Below are 22,257 nucleotides of genomic sequence, written 5' to 3'. Positions count from 1 at the left end.
GAAATATGCATGCAATTAAAATTTAAAGTGAACCTAAATTTTATTTCAAAAAGTATAAAAATAAGATAAAAGTAGTTAATTGGAAGAGATCAGAAAGGGTGATTGTCAGTAAGAACTTACGCTGCATTTGATAGTATGAATTTTGGACCTTAAATTTTTATTTGGGCTGATTTGAACAAATTTTAATACAATTTTATATTATATTTTATCCAAATTCAATGCAAATTCAAATCCAAACTTGTTTTATAATTTTATATGTAGGGTTTTTTTTTTTTTTTTTTTTTTCTCACGATTGGTGTACTTCCTAACAAGATTTATCATCTATGCACAACTAGAAGTTGGGATTGACAATAGTAATAATGGTGTAGGGTTAATTATCGTCATAAGTGATATGGGTTAGTATCAAAATTTTGATATACACATGCTTGTGAAGCATTGGAATTTGATTTATCTATATTGCACAAAGTGTTGTTTTACGCCCAACATTTGAAAGTATAGAATTACTTAAGATTTAAATTTGTATGAATTTGAACAAAATATAGTAAAAACTTTTGTTGACATTCTCTCAAAGTTGCACAAATCTGTATTACGAAATCCATGCTCCCACATATATATATTAACTAAAGTGTACATTATTTTTTAAGTAACAAAAATTAAATTTATTTATAACTATAAAAACTTAATAATAATTAAGTCATTTAGTTAACAAAAAAAAATTAATATCTATAAAGGTGTTTAACTACTCATACATAAAAGAATGATGTACAGAGTTCTTTGTGAGCTAGCGGAGACTGTAGATGGTAATGGAGATGTGTCCCGGGGGTTGGGCTGGCCGAATGTCCAATTGATGCACAGAAGTTGTGTCCGCATTCTGGACTTTGTCCTAATCAGCGAGACTTGGGGGTGGAGGACGCTGATCTGTAAGTTTGGTGCTGCACCAAGGGGTTCGAAGGGTTCGTTAGTGGCTGAAGTTCCTATATAATTAAAAAAAGAAAAAGAAAAGAAAAAAGAATGATGTATCAAAATTATTGAACTTAACATAGGTTTTTTTTCTTTTTAAGTAAAAGAGGGCGGCAGCTCCATTTATTTATTAATATAACATCACTTTTGGTGGATGAATACCATGGTTACAAGATAAAACAAAAGGGAGAGTACAGAAAAACACTCCAAAAAAAACCAACACCAGTAAACCAACCAAATTAGGACAATAAAACTAAAACATAACTAACAAAAAGGATAAAAACATAAATACAACCAAAATCAACACTAAGCGAAACTCTAGAGATGAACTAATGGCAAACGAAAATGAGACTCCACCAATCTATGGTATTCCTCTATATGTACCATATAAAAGGTTGGTATTGGGTAAATTATTTTTACCCCATATGCAAAAGTATGGATAGTGTAACTTATTTTATAGATAAAAATAGTATTACTTTTTAAATTAGAGTAAGATAAATAATTTTTAAAAAAATAAATTCAATAAAGCTAGATAAATTTTCATTTAAAATTTTATTTTAAATCGATTAAGATTTGATGCTAAATAATGCATTTGATTAAAAAAGAAAATAAATATAGTCTTATAGACGTTACATAAAATGGTGCACGCTAAAATAAAATAGGTTAATATTTCTTGTATCCTTGTTTTTGTGTAGTACCATAGTAATATCATATATCTCTATTTTTAGTTTATAGTTTTAGATTATATATATTTATATATGCACACATTTCATATGCTCATACTTTAATATTTGAAAAATATATTATGTTAATATGCTATTAAATTTTGAAACAAAAATTAAAATATATTAAAAACCGATCACATGCAATGCAAGTGATCAACGTATTTACTCATATGATAAATGTCGTATTTATTCATATGTAATTGCGATCAAATGTTATTATAAAATCTAGTCTAACTTTGAAAATATTTATTTATATATCATAGTCATGATGCAAAGCTATATATAGTAAAATATTAATTAAATAACCAATTTTTTGAAATATATTTCAAATGACTTATAATAATGTTCTTTCACACTCTAATTATAGAGTTTATGTGTTGAGATGATGTTCTTCTTGAAACATTGGATAACAATGCTCCATGGCTTATAGCAGTTGCTGCCAACAGAGCATTTCCTACTCAAATTACCTTGGGAAAGAACCTAACTGTTGTGATATTCTAGCACTCTACTTTTTTGTAGTTTGTATTATCATGAATTAATGCCTACTCTAGAACCAAACCCTTAGATTTAACTGAAAATATTGTAAAAGAATTGAACAAACAACAAAGGACAATGAGATTTATATTTACCATATATTTATTTGAGAGTTTAGATTTTTGATCTTAAATCTGAATTTGTGTAGATTTACGAAAAATACAGTACAAAAGTGTATTAACTTTCATCTAAATCTTCACAAATTCAATTTTTCAAGACCTGAAATTTCCCATCTTTCAAGCACTACCTAAGGTATTGTTGTCAATCGACAGGTTAAATAGTGATCTAGAATAAATTCAGCCTATCTTGATCAAATTAATTTGATCATGGTACCAATTTATTGAATTCAAATATGATTTATAGAATCTTATTATGATCAAATTGGATTCAAAAAGTGTTTAATAAGGGTTCGTATTTAACTAACTATACCTATTATACATGACCTATTCATATAGAATTTGAAAATCTGAATCTATAATTAAACGATATGAACTCGGAAGATGGGAAACTTGTTTCGATTTAACTTGTTTTACTCCAAAGGTTTGGTAGTATGACCATCAACGAGGACATGGAAAATAATTTATGAAATTTGTGATTAGATTATGGCTTATTTGTTTATGTTTCAACTATTTTTTTAGTTATTACGTAATACTTCAACTTTTGAGTTCGTTTGTGCATAGAATTAATTTTTTTTGCTTTGTTCTATAGGTCGAGCTCACACAGGAAATTAACTAGTCCTGTACTCTTGTATATGGAAATGACATTGACAGAAGGCCCATCACAAGTCATACGTGTGGACCAACAGACAGTGATGCAAACTGCCAGGGATGAGTGACATTGCACTGTATGTGCCACTGGTTGTTAGGGGTTGTGCCAGCTAACACGGGGATGCATGGTTCCCGCATCCGCATGCACTATTTACATGAGCAATTCAGTCATTTATCAATATATGCAGATAATCAGACTATAGTCTTATTCGCACGAGCCCACATTTTGCGGTAGATATGTGGGACATTATTTTGCGATCTGTCGAGCAGTTACACCCATTTGATGTTCTTGTCACTATTAAAGGACCTTACACAGATTAGCTCGCATAATTGGGGAACTGTTTGGCGTGGCTGTATAGAGAGATGTGCTGTGTCACACACCCGTTGAGGAGGGAGATCTTTGTTCCTCTACATTTACTTCAGATATGGGCATGGGAGAGATGCCCCTCCCTAGCTCCTTTGTGCCTGGGTATGTTGAAGATTGCGAGAGACACAGATGGTCGTCTAGTTAAGTGATTACCACTGACATACCGGTTAGTAACAACATCTGTTATAATGGAGTTGTACTCTAAGTAGTACGAAGTAGCACTTACTATTTGGTTACATTCTTATATTTTAAGTTTTCATTTTGTCCACGTGGAGGGACGTCGTGAGGGCTCCGCCAATTGTGCAGCATACATTGCCCTGGTACAGGTTCGAGTTGAATATGCATTGGGAGCAGGAGGTACTAAACTTTAACATATCATAGCTTTTTTCCATAGGAGATATGTATAGTCTGCTTAATTTTTTTTTTCTTATTTTTATGTAGTTCATATGGAGGTCGTACACCAATGAGGTTATAGTCAAATTACCTGCCGATTATCACATTGAGAGTGACTTGTGGGTAGCCCGAGTGTTACGTATATGCTTTCATTTTGTGGAGTGGTATCTCCTTGATCGAGTTCTGCGTCAGTTTGGTTATCGGTAGGGCATTCTCGACCCCTTCTCGACATTGGAGGTACATCTTCATGGGTATGACCTCCATGTAGTTGACGTACGCGGTTGAGGGGTGACTGATTGGATGAATTTCTACAGGATGTATGTGGATGCATCACAGCATCGGAGAGAACATATCATCCTAGTGGAGCTAGAGGATGGTCCTTTGCTTTCGATGACCCATACTTCAGGTGGTATAAGTTCATCACATGACACTTTGTGAATAGGACCGCTGCTGTATATGTGAGCCTCGTAAGTAGACATTAACCAACACATTGTACTTTTGTTATGTGAATTTTATGATGTGAATGTACTAACTAAATTTTGTTCTATACTGCAGGCTGACATACTGTAGGAGGCAGATCTGGTATCTCCAGATCTTGTAGTATAGGGATTGGTGAGGTTTGGATTGAGGATTGTCCATGAGGATGGACAATAGACACATGTACTTCAACCTGACCCGCCTACATGAGGAGGTCGAGTTGCTCCAGTACGAGGACATGCTCCGCGTGCAGATAGTGGTTCATGGAGCCGCTTCGGTGAGCCGTCTGTTGTACAAACTGAGTACGTGTTTGGCCCCTCAGTACCATATGCATGTTCGACAAGAGCAAATATTGCAAAGTCATCCAATAGCAGACTGTATGCTGGAGATGTTCCTTCATCCTCCAGGCCTTCAGGTTTGAGTACCCCGTTTGACTCTCCTACAACCCCATCCGCGTAATTCTTGTTGTATGACAATCTAGATGCTGAGGATGTGGATGCACCAATCATGCCACCTCGTTCCTGTCCAACATTATTATATGATTCATCTCCCCATCCGCTTCATATGGATGATGATGCAGTACCTTAGGGCGGAGATGATAAACCTACAGGACGACAATGAAGTAGGAGACTGGATGGAGATGACCAACAAGGAGAGTGCAGACGCAGACGGTAGCCACCCCGACACCGGAGATCACTTGCGTGTGACACTTGAGTAGTCATTTGTTGCATATGTACTTTACAACCTATATTGTGTTGTACATTAGTTTGATTCTTATGTTTTCATGTGTATAGCCTCATTGCATTATTTATGTATAATTTGGGATGTTTATTTGTTGTTTCCTAATATATATATGTAATTGGAAACTATTGCTTGCATAGTCTCAATGTATGCAATTGTGTATGAAATTTGTGAAAATATTGCTATTGATTGCCTAAATTTTTGCAGTAATTCGATGTAGTGTGAATGTCAACAATTGTATATGAAAGCTGTGTAAATAATGGTATCAATTGCCAATATAAATTGTTTTCTTTGAACATGTGCGACCATGCATGGATATACTTGATTTTAAGAAGAGACTTTGCCAAATATTTTATAGTAATTCAATATAGTGTGAATGTAAACAATTAGTATGAAAGTTGTGAAAATACTGTTATCAATTGCCAATGAAAATTGTTTTCTTTGAACAAGCGTGAACATGAATGGATATACCTGATTTTAAGAGGAAATTCTGCTGAAATTTTTACAGTAATTTGATGTACTGTGAATGTGTACTCTGCCAAAATTTTTAGATCTCTTTCCTTTTTATATTTGTTGTTTTTATTTTGGATCGTATAGACCACTTTATATTTGTAAATTTATGTTACCTAAGTAGATTATCTTGAACTGCACATACATTACGTTGGGCTAAACTTAAAAAAAAAAAAAAACTACAAAAAAAAAAAAACATGTCAATAATGACCCTCCATAGATTTGCCTGTATAGGCCGCAACTAAAGTTGCAAAAATAAGACATTGAATACCGCTTGTAAATAATTCAAGGAACATAACGGGTATAGGAACCACTAAAGGTATTAAAAACAAGAACAACTAATTCATCGACTAATATATTCCTAAGTTTCACGTTGCATGGGCAGTGCAAAAAACATTGGATGGTCCAATCTATGGAGGTGGACATTTCAATAAGAAATGTTTTTTTTTTTAATTTATTTTATAGCTGAGGTATTTTCACTTAATTTCTATAGCTGAGGTATTTTCACATAAGTTGGCTGATCGTTCGACTATGGAGGTGGACATTTCAATCCTAACAAAGTCATGGATCCTGGTCTAATTTATGACATGGATCCTTCACATCATGTTGGTTTTCTTAGTTCTTTGGGCATACACATGAGGGATGATCCACTGGTTTTGTCATTCAACGCTAAAGTAAAGAAGCAGAAGTTTAATATGACATTTTGTATAAGTAAAAAATTGATCTAGTATAAATTAAGAGAATCAAGTTTTTTTTTCATTTAATTTGTTGTATTTATTTTCTCTTCCACCTTCTTCATTAACTAAATGTACAAAAGTGAATTCCTTATATTTTTCACCCATTTTTCTGATTTTTCAAATGGATTATAAAGGCTATCCAAAAGCACTCAAATAGAATCAAGAAGCAAATTAATGGAAGCATAATTGTATGGATAATTTCATTACTTGATGGAAATTTTTATCAGCAAAAGAAGTGTTTCATACCTAATTATGTACTTCAAAGCAACAGGGGAGAAAGGCCCTCCTCAACAGGCTGAACACCTCACTCCCTGCTGGTGTACTTCCTTTGCAGTATTTGCCTAGACAGCAACAACTGCTGGACCTTTCAAGGCCTGAGCTCTTAACTCTCTCTTTAAATGCCAACAATCAAGCCAAACTAACCATTGAGATTATAAGTCACTTGTTTTGACATCTAACCTTGCACTCAGTCATAAGTTAACACAGTACAACATTCGGGTTATTTTGCAGAAGACTTAACTTGGAGTGTACATCTGAATTAAGGGTATACACTTTGAAAGTCTCATATGTATTTGAGAACTTTTGCACCAAAACCAATGCCAAGAAAAGTTGCAATAGCGATTCTGAAGATTCCTGCAAGAATACCATGAATAACCACGGAACCCCACCCTTTGGCCCTTGCCATGGCACACGCTGTTGTAGGGCCTCAAATGTTGGCATTTGATGCCAGGAGCAAAAGTTTCAGGTTGAAGCGAAATAGCTTTCCAATCCAAGGATCACAGCAAGATGGACTGCAATTTGTAAAGAGAGAAAACATGAAAATACTTGGTTGCCATGCTGATGGCATTCCAAATATTTCCCCTTGCACCTACCATAGTAAAAAATACCTATTTGCTCAAACCCAAATAGCAGAAAACACATCAGTGTAGTGTCAACCAACTGATGGAAAGCATACTGGACCTTCTCGAATTCCCAAAAAGCTAGGTTATGGTGCACATGCAAGGGAGTTTGCTGATGGGCCGAGGTGGAAGCAAGTGATGTTAATCAGAGCCATAAACAGAGGAGAGGAAGGCCAAAAATAAAGGCCATGCTGAATGTTGCATAAGCACACGATTGTTGGTCAAACCTAACACCCCAAAAAAATTGTTGGTCTACAATATCAAGGGGAAGGAATTGCACATAGTCAAACAAGATTTGTGAGGCCGCATGAGAAGCTCTTCATTAATCCTATTTTGTATCCATATTTAAGAAAACTACAACATCTTATTCAAGATTCATTTAAGAGAACATGATGAACAAGCATTACAGAATGATGGAAAACAAAGTATAATAGTGGAGCTTTGCTAACAGTTTACCTTACCTGCATCAAAATCATAGCCAAAGCATCGCCAGAAGGTGCAAGTTGACTGAACTGGGTTGGAAATGCAGTCGCTAAAGTAACTACTAGTGCTGTAATGGATGGAAGGCTGCCCCCTGGAATTCTAAAGAATTTGTGAGATAAGAGCCACACATGCAAATGGCAATAGATACAGTGAGAGCTGTAGCATTCTGCAGCACAGGAAGCCTGTTCCCAGGCTGAGTTAATACTAGTCCCACGCAACAATCAAGCCTCCACAAGCCTCAAGGTCCAAATCAATTAGAAGGAGAAATTGAAGGTATTGAAATGTTACTGTATGTTCAGTACTAGGGGCATTATTGACTTTTTATGTATATGAGATGTATTACGAAATTGGGAGACCTAATCGTCAGTACCGAACAAAAATAAAAAGCTAAAATCTGTCTTTTAATTCAAGGTTAGTATTGAGTGAAAAAAGGAACTTAGAGAACACGTGCAAAGCTGGAGGAATAACTTCAATTCAGGCGTATTGTCAATGGTTGAAAAGTTTGCAGTGAGTTTTGCTTCACTTAGGTGCCTAATTCCTGACCACCCCAAACAAATAACACCATTAGATCTTGCCAGTCCATAAAATTATATTCAAAGGAAATACCCAGCAAACTGGTCATTTCCCACCACATCAATCACCATAAAAAACTGCAAAATCTATTTTCTGACAAAGCGACTCAATGAATAGCACATCAGCAATAGGTAATAACATTGTTAAACATACACCAATGTAGTATAGAATAAACAAGGAATATTTACGAAGCAAAATTGCTAATCAATTAAAAAGATAATGTATCAGCAGAAACAAAATTGATAATCTATCAAAAAGACACTATGCCCAAAGAAGCAAAGCAACAAATAATCATGTAATGTTCAGCCCTTCAGGAGCAGATTACCTCCGCCGATACGTCTATCCATTAGTGCAGCAGCTATCTTCCAACTCTCTTTGACCAAGTGATCACATTGGTAGCATAAAAAAAGCCATGTAGTTCCAATTGCGGTTGCAACTGTTATATAATAAAGCAGGAAAAGACATTTAGAAAGACCAACTAGACATGAAAACAAATCACAATAAAGTTATTTTTCATGATAATAGCAACTGAAAAGATGGGTAAACTCAAGGTCTTAAATTTCAATTTCGACTCAAATTTCTAAACTCCAAAAGTACGGAAATTTTGACGAAATTTTTAACTTCGATGTCAATTTCGATTTCGATTTGAAAATATAACAGAAATTAGTAGTAAAACATGGGATTCCTTGTAAAACTTTAGAAATGGTTAACAAACATAATAATATAAGTTTTAGAGCTAATATATTACAAATTAAATACATTTATGTTTTGTATGAGATGGAAAAGTTGAAAAATAGTGTGTATCAAACATATTTGTAAGATATGTACATTAAACATATTCAGTTAATACAAATGAAATTCATAAATCATTTAAATATTATTTATTATGCAAATAATGATAATTTAGACATGAATGTTTAAATAAAATGTTACTGTAAGTTTGTTTTTTCATATAATTTCAAAAGCATTTGTAATAATATTTTGTTTTGATAAAATAAATTAAGATAAAAATTTCACTTCACTCCTAAATTTCTCATTTGAATTCTGGTGAAATTTCATCATATAGTTAAAATTTTGACAAGTTTCGTTAAAATTTTGAGATTTCGATAAATTTCGGATGATTCGTTGAGTTTTCAACGGAAATTATGCAAGATGGAAATCGACTGTCATTTCTTTCAAGCCAAAAATACTATTCCATTTAGCATTCCTTTGAAATATAATCTTGTGTGAGAGTGTAGTAGTTCATCCTACATTGATTCTGCTCCCCTAAACTCTCATTTGTTTAATTGACTGAATTATTTTTATTTAAGAGTTTTAGCACAAGTTTTCCCCCGGTTTAAATTGATAAATCTTTTGTGTGGGAAACTTGAAAGCTTGTGGCTCTTAGCATCTAGATTGCAAGACGCCTTAGCTTATAATTTTTGTGTGCACAAAAATCTTTTTACAAACTAAGTTTTGAATATCTCTTGCGCTTGAATATTGAGTAAATATTTGTTGAGATATTTTGATTTATCCTGGTGCAAATCTTTGAACCCTAACTTGTGATTGAGATCAACTTCCATATATATTTTCAAATATTAGCTTGTTTATACACTCTTATGCTTGATTGAGTATAGAAATTATCATGAGTGTTGATTGCACACATTTAGCACTGAACTTTTAATTCGTATGTCATTGATGTGCATTGATTGATAGGTGGTTAGTCGTTGGGTGTGTGTTATTGTGAACTCTCGAGACGATATATGTATGTAACCACGGTATTCCTCCGCCATAAGCGATGGTATGTATGTATTGTGACTGGGCTGCGTTGTAAGTGGCTGCAGGCTCTTCCTAGAGTCGGGTATGTATATTTAGTTATGTGGATGAGTCCATAAATGAGAGATTACAAATTTCGAGGATGAAATTTTGTAAGGAGGGGAGGTTGTAAGAAACCAACCGGTGAGATATGGAATAAATAAATAAGAAAAGGGTAAAACAGTAATTTGAGCAGGCTTCATCGACAAAGCCAGTGTTTTCGTCGACGGAGCCGCTTCTATTGTTCGGCGATGAAATGCAGAGGTTTGTCGACGAGGAGAAGCCGAGATATTTTAGGAAATCCTAAAATCTCATGCTCGTCGACGAGGCCACCGCGACGTCGACGAATTTCCTTCGCTGGCTTGTCGACAAAGAAGCCACCTCATCGACGAGGTTGACCAGGTCAAAGGCTCTATAAATATCCATTTCCTTTGCTTCTTGGCTAAGTTATCAAAATTCTCTCTCTCTCTCTCTCTCTAGAACTCGAAGCTCCACTCTTTCTCCCTCTAGATTTCTTCACCATTCATCATTAGAATAGACAATCCGACGTTACTGCGAGGATCAGGGAAGGAATCTCTACGTGTTTTGTGGAACGGATCTTTGTTTTGAGGTCTTCGGGTTTTGACCTAAAGATCGAGGTAAGGCTCGATTTTCATTTCCATTTCAGTAGATCTGTAGAAAGTAAGATTATAAGTAATTATCGTATTGTGATTTATATGTTTTGGAAACTTGGTTCGCTGTTTAGGAGTCATAGAGTTCGTATTTGGATTTTTGGAGAAAAGTAAGGGGATTCTGTTTATATCGGTTATTTTTTAAATCGAATTCGGTATAATTGTGGTTCCCGATCCTGTGTATGTTTTGGCTAGTTATTTGGGGAAATCTAATGGGTAAAAATTATGGGGTTTTCACATTACAATTTTGGAGAAAAGGGGGCGTCGGGTTGCATCTCTTGTTTCGTTGGAAAACTGTGGATATATTGTTGAGTATACTGTGTTATGGAGATGGTTCTGCCTTGACTTGTTTTAAACTGTATTCTAAAAATCATGATTTTGCAATTACCAAATAAGAGTGGAATGAACTGTTATATGAATATGCATTGAGTTGTGATATGCTGAAATGAGATATAGGAATATCTGTTCCGAATTGTTTTAGGTTGTGAAAGAGTGTCCAGCTCTATATCCGAGGGGGGAAAATACCACCTACTAGTGGCAAGAATGTCCGGCTCTATATCCGAGGGTGTGAAATTCAACCTGCTAGTGGCAAGAGTGTCTGGATCTATATCCTAGGGCGTGAAATATCACCTCTTACTAGATGATCACCGAAGGATGTGGATCCACCAAATGTACCGGTACGATGTCATGGGAGTGTGGTGCTATGCCATGTGCCGAGGAAGCCGTGTAATGCGGGCCGACTTCGTGCTGAAGAGTGTGACGACACTAGGTTGATTGATCATGTGTGTGTTGACAACTATACTGGGACTGTATTGTGGAAATACTGGAACTAAACTGTGTTATATTTTACGTTATGATAACACTCATATGCCACACACCGATATAACCTGAATCTGCCTTACTGAGATGTGTCTTACCCCTATCATACGTATATGTTTTCAAATCTTTCGAGTAATCGAAACTAGCGTCCTAGTGTTGGGAGCATGGTGGTCGGTTTACTGCGTAAAGTACTTATGTAAGTACTTGGACTGTAAGAGGGTTGTCATTTTGGGTATTGCTGGCACCCTGGGTTATGTTTTGTAATATGGAGCGTAGACTCTATTTGTATAAACTCTGGTATGGGACGATGTATGTATGGAATGAACTTTTTCGTTGCATATATGTAGTGTATGTAAATGTGTATAGGGTGTACGGAAACCCCACGAGGTTGGACCCTCATTCATTATAGTATCATGTGTGTTTTGTATGATACATGGATAGGTTAGGTTATTACATCACACACTGGGGCTCATTGTTGGGTTCGAGGCGTGACATATATGGATGTTTGTGAATACTGGATGTTGGGTTATGTTTTAAGATGTATATAGGAATTGAAACACTAGTATATTTTATTGAGGATATGTTGTTATTTCTGCTGCATAATTGATATAGAGCGAGGTATTATGATATTAGATATGCGTGATTGAGATTATGATATTAGATACATGTGGTATATTTTGTATAACAATCCGGACCATAGTTCTGGGTTCGGGGCGTTACAAAAACCCAATTTCATCTAGGTCAATTTAATTGAAATCAAAGAATTTCCCAAGTAATTGAGCAAATGAAGGACGAAAAAAAAAAGAGGTTGATAGCAATAAATTAAAAAAAAAAAAAAAAGGATCGAATAACTTGCAAACTTCACTTGTGCATATTTAGGGACTAGATCCACCTTAATGGAATGGAAGACTAACTCTAGCAAGAATATGCCTTTTCTTGTTTGGAATAAGGTGTTGCAGGTATTTAAAGACCTTTTTTGGAAGGAGAAAAAAAAATCCATCATTATCCCAATAGATTTTAGGGATTTATCTCTTCATTATCCCAAAAAATTCTTTTGAATTTGGAGAGGAGTTTGTTTCTGTAAAGAGCTGAAAATTTAAAAGGATTAAAATAATTTAAAAAATAATAATAAATTAAATAACAAATAAATAAATAAAAGGAATGACGTGGGAAAAGAGAAAAAAAATTAAAATTAAAGAAATTAAATTAAATTAAGATAAATTAAATAATTAGTTATTAAATTAAATATTTTTACATTGGATTAAAAAAAAAACTAATTGAAATAAGAGAAATATATATATGGTTAATATAATATATAAATATATATATGTATATATAATAAGTATATGATAAGATATATATATATATATAAAGTACTGACAGAAGAAAAGTAAAAGAAGAAGAAAGAAGAAAAAGAAGAAGGAAGAAGAAAGAGAAGATGTCAGGCACGCCCCCTCTTTGGAAACTTTCCTACGTTCAGTACGCATAGCCACTCTTTCGTCTCCGTCTCTCTTCTTCTCTCAATTACTCGGCGAATTGGTAGCGGATTGGAAAACGGAAGGTGCCGTTGGAATCCTGGTTCTGCTGCCGACACTGGAGCAGATTTTTTATGGGAATGACTTAGGCACTGCTCCTAGGGAAAGGTAATTTTTTCTCATTTTCTCAATTTCGTCGTTAATATGTGGTTAAATCGACGAACGGACACCACCACGGGGTCCTAATCATTGTTGTCGTCATTTTGACGTAAGTAATTTTTCAATTGAGATTTTTTAGGCCCTACTCCAAAGCGAGAGTGGAATTTGAGAAATTTGGCAACTTGGCTAAATTTAAGGGTATATCTATTTATTTAGGAATTATGGCCCTAGGAAGTATTAAATTAATATTTTATTCATGAATAATTTATTGGAACTAGGAATTTAATTTCAAGGTCCGGGTGAGCGCCACAGGTATTTTTCGGAGTCCCTATTGGCGTAGTTCAAGAAATCAGGTAAAGGAAAAAATATATATTAAATCAGAATTTTTATGAATTTAATAGAAAAATAAATTGTGGTATATGTACGTGTATATGTTTCAGTATGGGTAAAATGCAAGCTATTTAAATTATATTTCCTTCGAGTTTAGGGCTGTTTATTAGATATGTATGTGTGAAAATGAACTGATGAAAGTGGAAAAATATTTTCAGAATATTTATGTAAGACATGAAAGGTATTTTTAATATATATAAACATTAAATATTGGTTGGCTTATTTTACAGGTAGTGTATGAATTTTACTGTTAAATTGTGTGGCATGAGAATCTGTGCAAATATATGTTAAATGTATGAGATGCAGGTTAAGTAAGTAAAACCATGAAAATAAAATATGGTATGGACAATGTTGCATGTGTATGTTAATGCAATTATGTAAACAGCTGAAAGATGCTGGGTAAACAGCTGAAATATGCTGGGTAAAACAGCTAAAAGTGGTTGGGTAAATGTGTCGCAGTTGAAAGTGGTTGGGTAAATGTGTCACAGCTGAAAGTGGCTGGGTAAATATGAAACAGCTGAAAGTGGTTGGGTAAATATATAACAACTGAAAGATGCCGGGTAAAACAGCTGAAAGATGCTGGGTAAAACAGCTGAAAGATGCTGGATATGAAATGAAATGAAATGAAAAGGGGAATGAACGAAATGGAAATGAAATGTGAAATGTGAACAATGTAAAATGGGAAAGAGTCACTTAAAGTGAAATACAATGCAATGTTAAGCCATGAATATGAACAGATGTGTATAATTAAATAATGATAGAAAGAATGATGTATTATGATATTAGAAGTATGTATGTACATAGAACATTGGGCGAGGCGTACCTTTCGCCTGAGGGCTTGCTGAGTAAGGCGAGTGCACTGGTAGTTACAGATGTGGCAGTAGCCGCATAACGTACTAAGGCAGAGGGAACTTACTTGTATGGGCGGGTAGATTTCCCTATCCTTAGGGCCTTTACAGGTAAACTTTTGTATGAACTGTGTGAGTACGAGATCTATTTATCACTTGAGGGCTTACTAAGTAAGGTGAGTGCCCTGGTATGCTTTAGTTGTGACCTTTGGGTTGCCAAATGTATCAGAGCAGAGAGGTGCTACTTGTATGGGCGGGTAATCACCCCTATCCTTGGGTAATCTCGTGGGTTAAACATTTGCATGTGTTTGATTAGGTTCAGAGAATGATTTCAAAAATTATGTTGACGATTTTCAAATGTTAAATCTTATGTTATTTATAAACTCATGTTGGCCACACACTGCTTTAATATATGATTTCTTCCCTTACTGAGATGTGTCTCACCCGAATATGAATGTATTTTTTTTTTTTTCAGGATTTCCTCGAGATCGAGTTTTGAGAGCTCAAGGTTTTTATAGCGTTATTGGGGAATATAAAAAGTAAAGGGTATATTTCTATGTTTATTTTGAGATGTACAAAATTTATGTTTTACGTCCTTATATTTTAAGTTTGTGGAGAAAAGAAAGTTGTGAACATACTGAAATGTTTTGGAGATATATGTAATTATGGAAATGCAGGTGTTGGATAATTTATTATAGATTATAGTTAGAATTAGTAAACTCTGGTATTATGTTATATGGAGATTATGATCATGTTTTCCGCTGCGTATGTTATGTTAATTATGGAATATGATTTATCAGAGATTTTATCAGGTATAACGCGCCGAACCCTGGTTTAAGGGTTCGGGGCATTACAGTTTCTTTCACTAGATTCTTTTGAATTTCAAAAGGGTTTACGTCTTCATTATCCAAACAAATCTTTTTATGAACTCCCAAAAAAAAAAAAAGTTTTCATTTAAATCTCAAAACAGTGATAAGGATAAAACAATTTTCGTTCGTCATTAATTCAACTCTAGAGTTTCGTTTAGTGTATTTTGTTTTGATTTTTGTTGTGTTTATCTTTTTATCTTCTGTGTTAGTTATGTTTAGTTTTGTTGTCCTAATTTGGTTGGTTGCTAGTTTTGGGAGAGTTTTTCTATACTCTCTCTTTTGTTTTATCTTGTAACCGCGGTATTCTTCTGCCAAAAGTGAGGGTATATTAATAAAAAAATAGAGGTGCCGCCCTCTTTTTTTAAAAGAAAAATGGTATGTTTCCTTCTTTGCATGTTCCTTCTATTTGGATTGTACGCGATCATTCAAAGAATAGGGTGTTCTTCTCCCTTCCCACATTCCCAATGAAAAAAAAAAATTTAAAAAAAAAAAAACATCAAAAGAACATAAACACGCATATTGGCATTGTATCAAAGGTAAAAACACAAATTTTGAAGAGACAAGGTAATCCAAAGTTAAATCTGCCCCATACTTCTAAGTTCTTTTATATATTTTCAACCCAACAAACGCAACCCAATTAATGGCATCTCCCGGCCGTATGTTAAGGCTTAAATGAGTGGGCTTGATTGCTCATTTTTTTATGAAAAAGTTATAAGAAAATTAGAATTTTTTTAAAGAAGTAGAAAAACCATATGAATTGAGACTGCCATTTTCAATACTTTTGATGAAAAGTTAATCCTACTTTTGATGAAAAGTTAAAGGAGAAAAAAGTTATTAATTAGTTGGAAATTTTGGTGATAATGACGACAAATTGAATCCACTACGTTTATCTTCTGAAAATTTTGGTGATAATGACGTCAAACTGAATCCACTACTTTTATCTTCTTAATATGTCTATATATAAATGATACACTTACTTTGGATATGCAACCTCTTCTTCGATCTTTCTTCTCAATCTTAGGTCTTGCATGCGCATATGGCTCTTCTAAGGATAAGTTTCTTTGTTGTTCTTTTTCTACAACAATGCTCAGTCCAAACTGCTCGACAAAGTAATGTAAGTTATAATTTTCTTCTCAATATGACGTTTAATAGCACTATGTTTATATAGTAATTTTTTAAAAATTTCACAGGTTTACATTGTCTATATGGGTGCCGTAACTAATGATAACCCCCAACTCATTGAAGACTCACACCATGAGATGCTTACAAGTTTACTTGGAAGGTTTGATATTTAATCTATCAACCTTAGTTTTACACACATGCACACACACACACACAATATATATATATATATATATATATATATATATATATATATAGAGAGAGAGAGAGAGAGAGAGAGAGAGAGAGAGAGTTTTATATCATTTTCCTTGTGCTGTACCATGGAATCATGTATAAAAAGGATATTCACTACTAGATTGAAAAATAATTGCACGCATTAGTAGCCAATCAAATTTAGATTCACTATAATAATTGTTGAGTCCAATCTAACTAGTCAGTGTTAGAAACAGATAAAGGGAATAAACATCTCAAAAAATGTTTTGATATCATTGATTAGGGCATGTTTGTGGACTAATTAAATTTAAAAACACGTCCTATGATATAACTTTTGATTCAATATTGGTGATCCTACCTTAAAAAAATTAATGCAAAATTATCCATGTAAATGAATTATTTATATTTCATATATTCTCTTTTGGTCCAATTTGATTTTCTTTTTGAACAAAACTGAAAAACCCCAAACTGGAAACCCAAAAAAAATATTTCTCAACTTTTATATAAAATACAAAATATTGAGCCGCACTTCGTGACGGGCATGTATGTGAAATTTTTTGGTAATTAATTCTAACAATAATATCAGAATTTAATATAATTTTGCATCATTTGTTCAACATAACTGTTAAATATTGATAAATTAGATAGTGTTTCTATAAATCGTGTGCAGTACATAAAATTTGAAAGATGTTTGAGGGGCATGTTGGTTGTAGATATTAATAAACTTTTTTTCTTTATCAAATTTAAGCAAGTAAACATTATTTTCAAAAGTATCACTGACAGTGGCTTGATGGTAGAAAAATATAATTTTTTAAACCTAAACTTGTTTTTAAATCTCTGTTTGCAGTGTACTCATCATGGTAATCAAGAGTTTAAATAAACAATGAAGATTTTTCAATCAAAATAACAAAGGCTTTCAATTATTTTCAAGTTGTTTCGAGTTGTTTTAAAAAAAGTTCATCAAAATATTTTCTAAAAAAAGTCATTTTGAAAATATTTTGACGAACTTCAGATGACTTGATTTTTCTATGCAGGGTGTGTATGCAATCCACACATGTAGGACAGAAACGTAATTATAAAAATAATAATATAAGATTAGTATTTTTAATTAACAATAATCTTGTTATTAATTCATAAAACATATCAGTATGATATTAAATTATGATAAAAATAATATTACTAATTAGATACAAAATTTTAATTTATTTAATTTTAATTTAAATTAATAAACATTTTTTTGTTCAATCCAGATTTGAATTATAATAACTGATATGTCATAATAGATAGTAAAATACTATAAAGCTATTTTTAAATATATTTTTAAAATAATAATTATATTAATTTTATAATTTAAATTTAAATATTTTCTATTAGATAAAATATATAAAAATATTATATTTATTAATTAACAATAATCTTGTTATTAATATATATTTATAACATATGATTATCACATTAATTTATGTTTAGAATGGTGTTAATAACTAATGTAAAATTTTTAGTTTATTTAACGTTAATTTAAATTTATAAATGGTTCGTTTTATTCATTCCAAAAAATTATAGTTTAGGTTCTTATGCATAATAACATAATATACGGTTGATTTTAAATTACCTATTTAATTAATCATTATGTTAACAAGTTGATTTTAATTAATATTTAATTTTTTTATTAAGTAAAATAATATTATATTATTTTTTAATTAACAATAATCTTGTTATTAATTTTTATTTATAACATATGAATAGCATATTAATTTATGATGGATATAATATTAATAATTAAATTAGTATTTTTAATTTTTAATATAATTTAAATTAATAGATGGCTCTTTTTTCTTCATTCTGGAATTGAATTATGCTTCATTAATAATTAATATATTATGATACATAATAAAATAGTATATGATTATCTTATAATAATTATAAAAGAGCTATTACATTTTCTTATATTTACAATTTTGACCATCTATGAACAATGTCACTTATAGGTGAACAAAATTATTTTTGAATGCTTCTCGAAATTCATTTAAATAGTTTTACAAAAAAGTAGTTGTGGAAAAATACTTTTTGTAAGCAAGGGAAGGCAGGCATTGTTGGGTATTGTTTAAATTGTTAGGTTTAAATTGTTTATTCAAGTTTGGTTTGTACCAGTTGAAAATATTTATTAGCTTTTATAAATGAGTTATCAATCTCAAAGGGGAAAAAAAAATGTTCATCATGGACAAATTAATTACTAGCTATTGTTAAAAGAAAGAAATTGACTTTTACTTTGATTTGACAGCGAAGAAGCTTCCAAGAAATCAATCATATACAATTACAAGCATGGATTTTCAGGGTTTGCCGCCTTGTTAACAGAGTCCCAAGCAAAGGATATTGCAGGTGCGTTGATGTTGGTACAGTTTTGAATTCTATTTCTTAACACACGAGTCACGGATTAATAGGATGTGGTAGGTAGCATTCGTGGTTGATGCACTCTTGTTTGCGGATAATAAAAATGCAGGTTCTCCTAGAGTCGTTAGCGTGCTCCCTAACAAGATTTATCATCCGTGTACAACTAGAAGTTGGGATTTTTTGCAACTAAGGCCCTCGGAACGCTTTGTAGGAATAATAGCGGCGCAGGGGTAATTGTGGGCGTCTTTGATACCGGTTAGTATTGAAATTATAATATGTTGTTGATTAAGGAAGTTTTCCTTATGGTTATTATTTATTGTTGTAAAGGGATATGGCCAGAGTCTGAAAGCTTTAAAGATGAAAATATGGAAGACGCCCCATCCCGTTGGAAACGGAATATGTCAAGAAGGAGATGCATTTAATCGTTCCATGTGTAATAGGTTGATTAACTTATTTTTTGTTCTGCTTGACTCTTTTCAATCTCTAATTTATGTGGATGCTCATAAATACAATTTTCTATGCTTTTGTTGAAATAAATTATCGGTATCATGAAAGAGGCTAGAGAATTTAGTCGTAAATTTATGGACAGGAAAATTATCGGCGCACGCTATTACATCGAAGGATACGAAGCAGAATTTGGAAAGCTCAATGCGAGCAATGGTCACGAATTTTTATCGCCTCGAGATAAAATCGGCCACGGAACTCACACCTCGTCTACCATAGCAGGGGCTCTCGTACAAAATGCAAGCTTTTTTGGGCTAGCTAAAGGATTGGCAAGAGGGGGAGCACCCATGGCCTGGTTAGCCGTTTATAAAGTTTGTTGGGCTGCGGGGTGTAGCGTTGCAGACATCCTTGCTGCATTTGATGATGCAATTTTTGATGGAGTTGATGTGCTTTCAGTGTCTCTTGGCTCATCAGTCCCACTTGACACTTATGCCCAAGATCCTATCTCTATTTGGTCCTTCCATGCCATGATTAAAGGGATTCCTGTAGTTTCTTCTGGTGGAAACGACGGTCCTGACCCTGGAACAGTCAATAGTGGTTCTCCATGGCTTATAACAGTTGCTGCTAACACCATCGATAGAGCATTTCCTACTCAAATTACCTTGGGGAAGAACCTTACTGTTGTGGTACTCCTTTAAGCTATAGAAATTGTGTTTAGCTTATATTTTCGTGTCTGTTTTAATTATGATATAACCTTAAATGTAACTAAAGATATAGTAAAAAGAGCACATAATAGAAGATAGTGACATTTATATGTAGTTGTTAAACTACATATATTATATGTACATAATTAATACTATTCTGTTTTACACAGGGTCAATCTTTGTCTACAAGGGGGATTACGAATAGATCCTACAATCTTGTATATGGGGAAGACATTGTAGCTGATGGTCGAGATGAACTCGATGCAGCGTATAATGCACCTCTAGATTTGCATATTTTAAAAATAAAACAGGCATAATTAATCCTCTCATTCTATAGCTAACAAATTTATATCCACATTTTTTTTTGTGATTTTTAACAGATATTGCGTAGCGGATTCCCTAAATGCCACACTAATAGAAGGAAATGTAGTTCTTTGCTTCCAGCAGAGTCGCTCTACAAGTTCGATTAATAAACCGGTTACAAATGTATTTACATCCGGAGGGATTGCTCTCATCTTTTCTCAAGCTATGGTCACCTACCTTCCATCATTCGTTCCCATTCCTGTTATTCATGTTGATTATACAATAGGAACAACTTTGGTGAGGCAAATGGAAGTAAATCGGTAATAATCTAGAAACTAAGCTATTTGTACCATACCAAGAACCAACATAGCAGAGGACTAGACTGCAGTTCCCATAAGTTTCTTGACAAAGAAGATATTTTGTATCATTAGCTATCATTAGATGGGTTTAGGTTTCTATAGTTTCACTTTACATACACTTCTTTTAGCCCTACAAAATATAACCTAAATTTCTTGAGTACCAAAATATCACCAGCTCCTAATGTATTATGTATCTTACAGAGATCATTCAGTTAAGATCAGCCTCACAAAAACTGTTATAGGGCAACAGATTGCCCCAACTGTGGCATACTACTCTTCCCGAGGCCCCAGCTCACTCGCACCCTCTGTGTTAAAGGTACGATTATTCTTCACAAAACTAATTAAATTTTTTTTAAGTCATGGTTTTTAATTCTCAAACCTGCATTTAAATATTTGTTTAGCCTGACATTGCCGCTCCTGGGAGTTCTATCCTCGCCGCGTGGTCCCCTGCTTCCTCCCCACCCACTGACTTCAACATTATTTCCGGAACTTCAATGGCTTGTCCCCATGTATCAGGTATTGTTGCTCTTTTAAGATCTGCTCACCCAACTTGGAGTCCTGCTGCCATCAAGTCTGCGCTGATCACAACAGGTAGAACGCAAGTTGGAAAATGAATTTCTAATTAATTACCAGTATGTATCGTGCAGCTAGGGAATGATCTCTCTCTCTCTCTCTCTCTCTCTCTCTCTCTCTCTCTCTCTCTCTCTAGCATCATCGGACGATGCATATGGCCAAAGGTCTGTAGTTGAGGGATTCCCGTATGATTTGGCTAACCCATTTGACTATGGAGGTGGTCATGTCAATCCCAAGAAAGCCATGGATCCAGGTCTTATATTTGACATGGACCCTTCAGATCATGTAGGTTTTCTTTGTGCCTCAGGCTACAACGAAACTGAAATAAGCCTCATCACTGGGTCTGACACTCACACCCCATGCAACAACAAGAGTACCGATTTCTTACTAAATTTTAATTTGCCTTCTATTTCAATCCCTGAACTAATGAATTGCACAACAGTATCCAGAACAGTTACAAATGTTGGTCTCGCAAATTCTTTCTACGTTGCACGATTTGAAATTCCCCCCGGCATACAGATGATGGTTGAACCATTATCTTTGGCATTTAACTCTAAAATGAAGAAGCACAAGTTTCAGGCAACGCTTTGTTCTTCACGAAGAGTTCAAGGAAAGTACTCATTTGGAAGTATTTCTTGGGCGGATATTTACGGTTTGCATGCAGTGCGCATACCAGTAGCTGTTCGGCCAGTAATTGATCGCTTTTATGCAGGGTTATGATGCAAGTTACAGCCTTCAACACCTCCTTATGATTAATCAATCCTTATTAGTTGTTGAATGTTGAGACTCTATTTGGTCAGTTTATGTAAGCTTTCTCCAATTCGTGTGTTTTAGTTTCGTGATTTATCTATCAAACTTAGAACTTTGTTTTGTGCTTTAGAAAACATCTTCTTTTGTTTCAACTATATATTGGTCTTTCTACATTTGGTATTTTGTGACTTTTTACTACTTTCAACT

The 22,257-nt window shown here is 33.7% G+C and overlaps 1 protein-coding gene and 1 pseudogene across 1 annotated transcript; one reads left to right on the top strand and one right to left on the bottom strand.

Moving 5' to 3' along the window:
• Positions 1-6,768: 6,768 nt before the first annotated feature.
• Positions 6,769-8,513, bottom strand: LOC131145674 (uncharacterized). Its single transcript, XM_058094873.1, is given in 6 exon segments — positions 6,769-6,979; positions 6,982-7,027; positions 7,030-7,098; positions 7,572-7,702; positions 7,705-7,797; positions 8,492-8,513. Coding segments are annotated over 6 exon segments (567 nt in total). The 3' UTR covers positions 6,769-6,773.
• A 7,714-nt stretch (positions 8,514-16,227) lies between these two features.
• On the top strand, positions 16,228-22,020 carry LOC131145672 (subtilisin-like protease SBT3.10; annotated as a pseudogene).
• Positions 22,021-22,257: the final 237 nt, after the last annotated feature.

The sequence above is a fragment of the Malania oleifera genome, chromosome 13 (genome assembly GCF_029873635.1).
Source record: "Malania oleifera isolate guangnan ecotype guangnan chromosome 13, ASM2987363v1, whole genome shotgun sequence".
In the NCBI taxonomy this organism is placed as follows: domain Eukaryota; kingdom Viridiplantae; phylum Streptophyta; class Magnoliopsida; order Santalales; family Ximeniaceae; genus Malania; species Malania oleifera.
The sequence above is the reverse complement of the archived record's forward strand: the minus strand, read 5'-3'. Positions and strand labels throughout refer to the sequence as shown.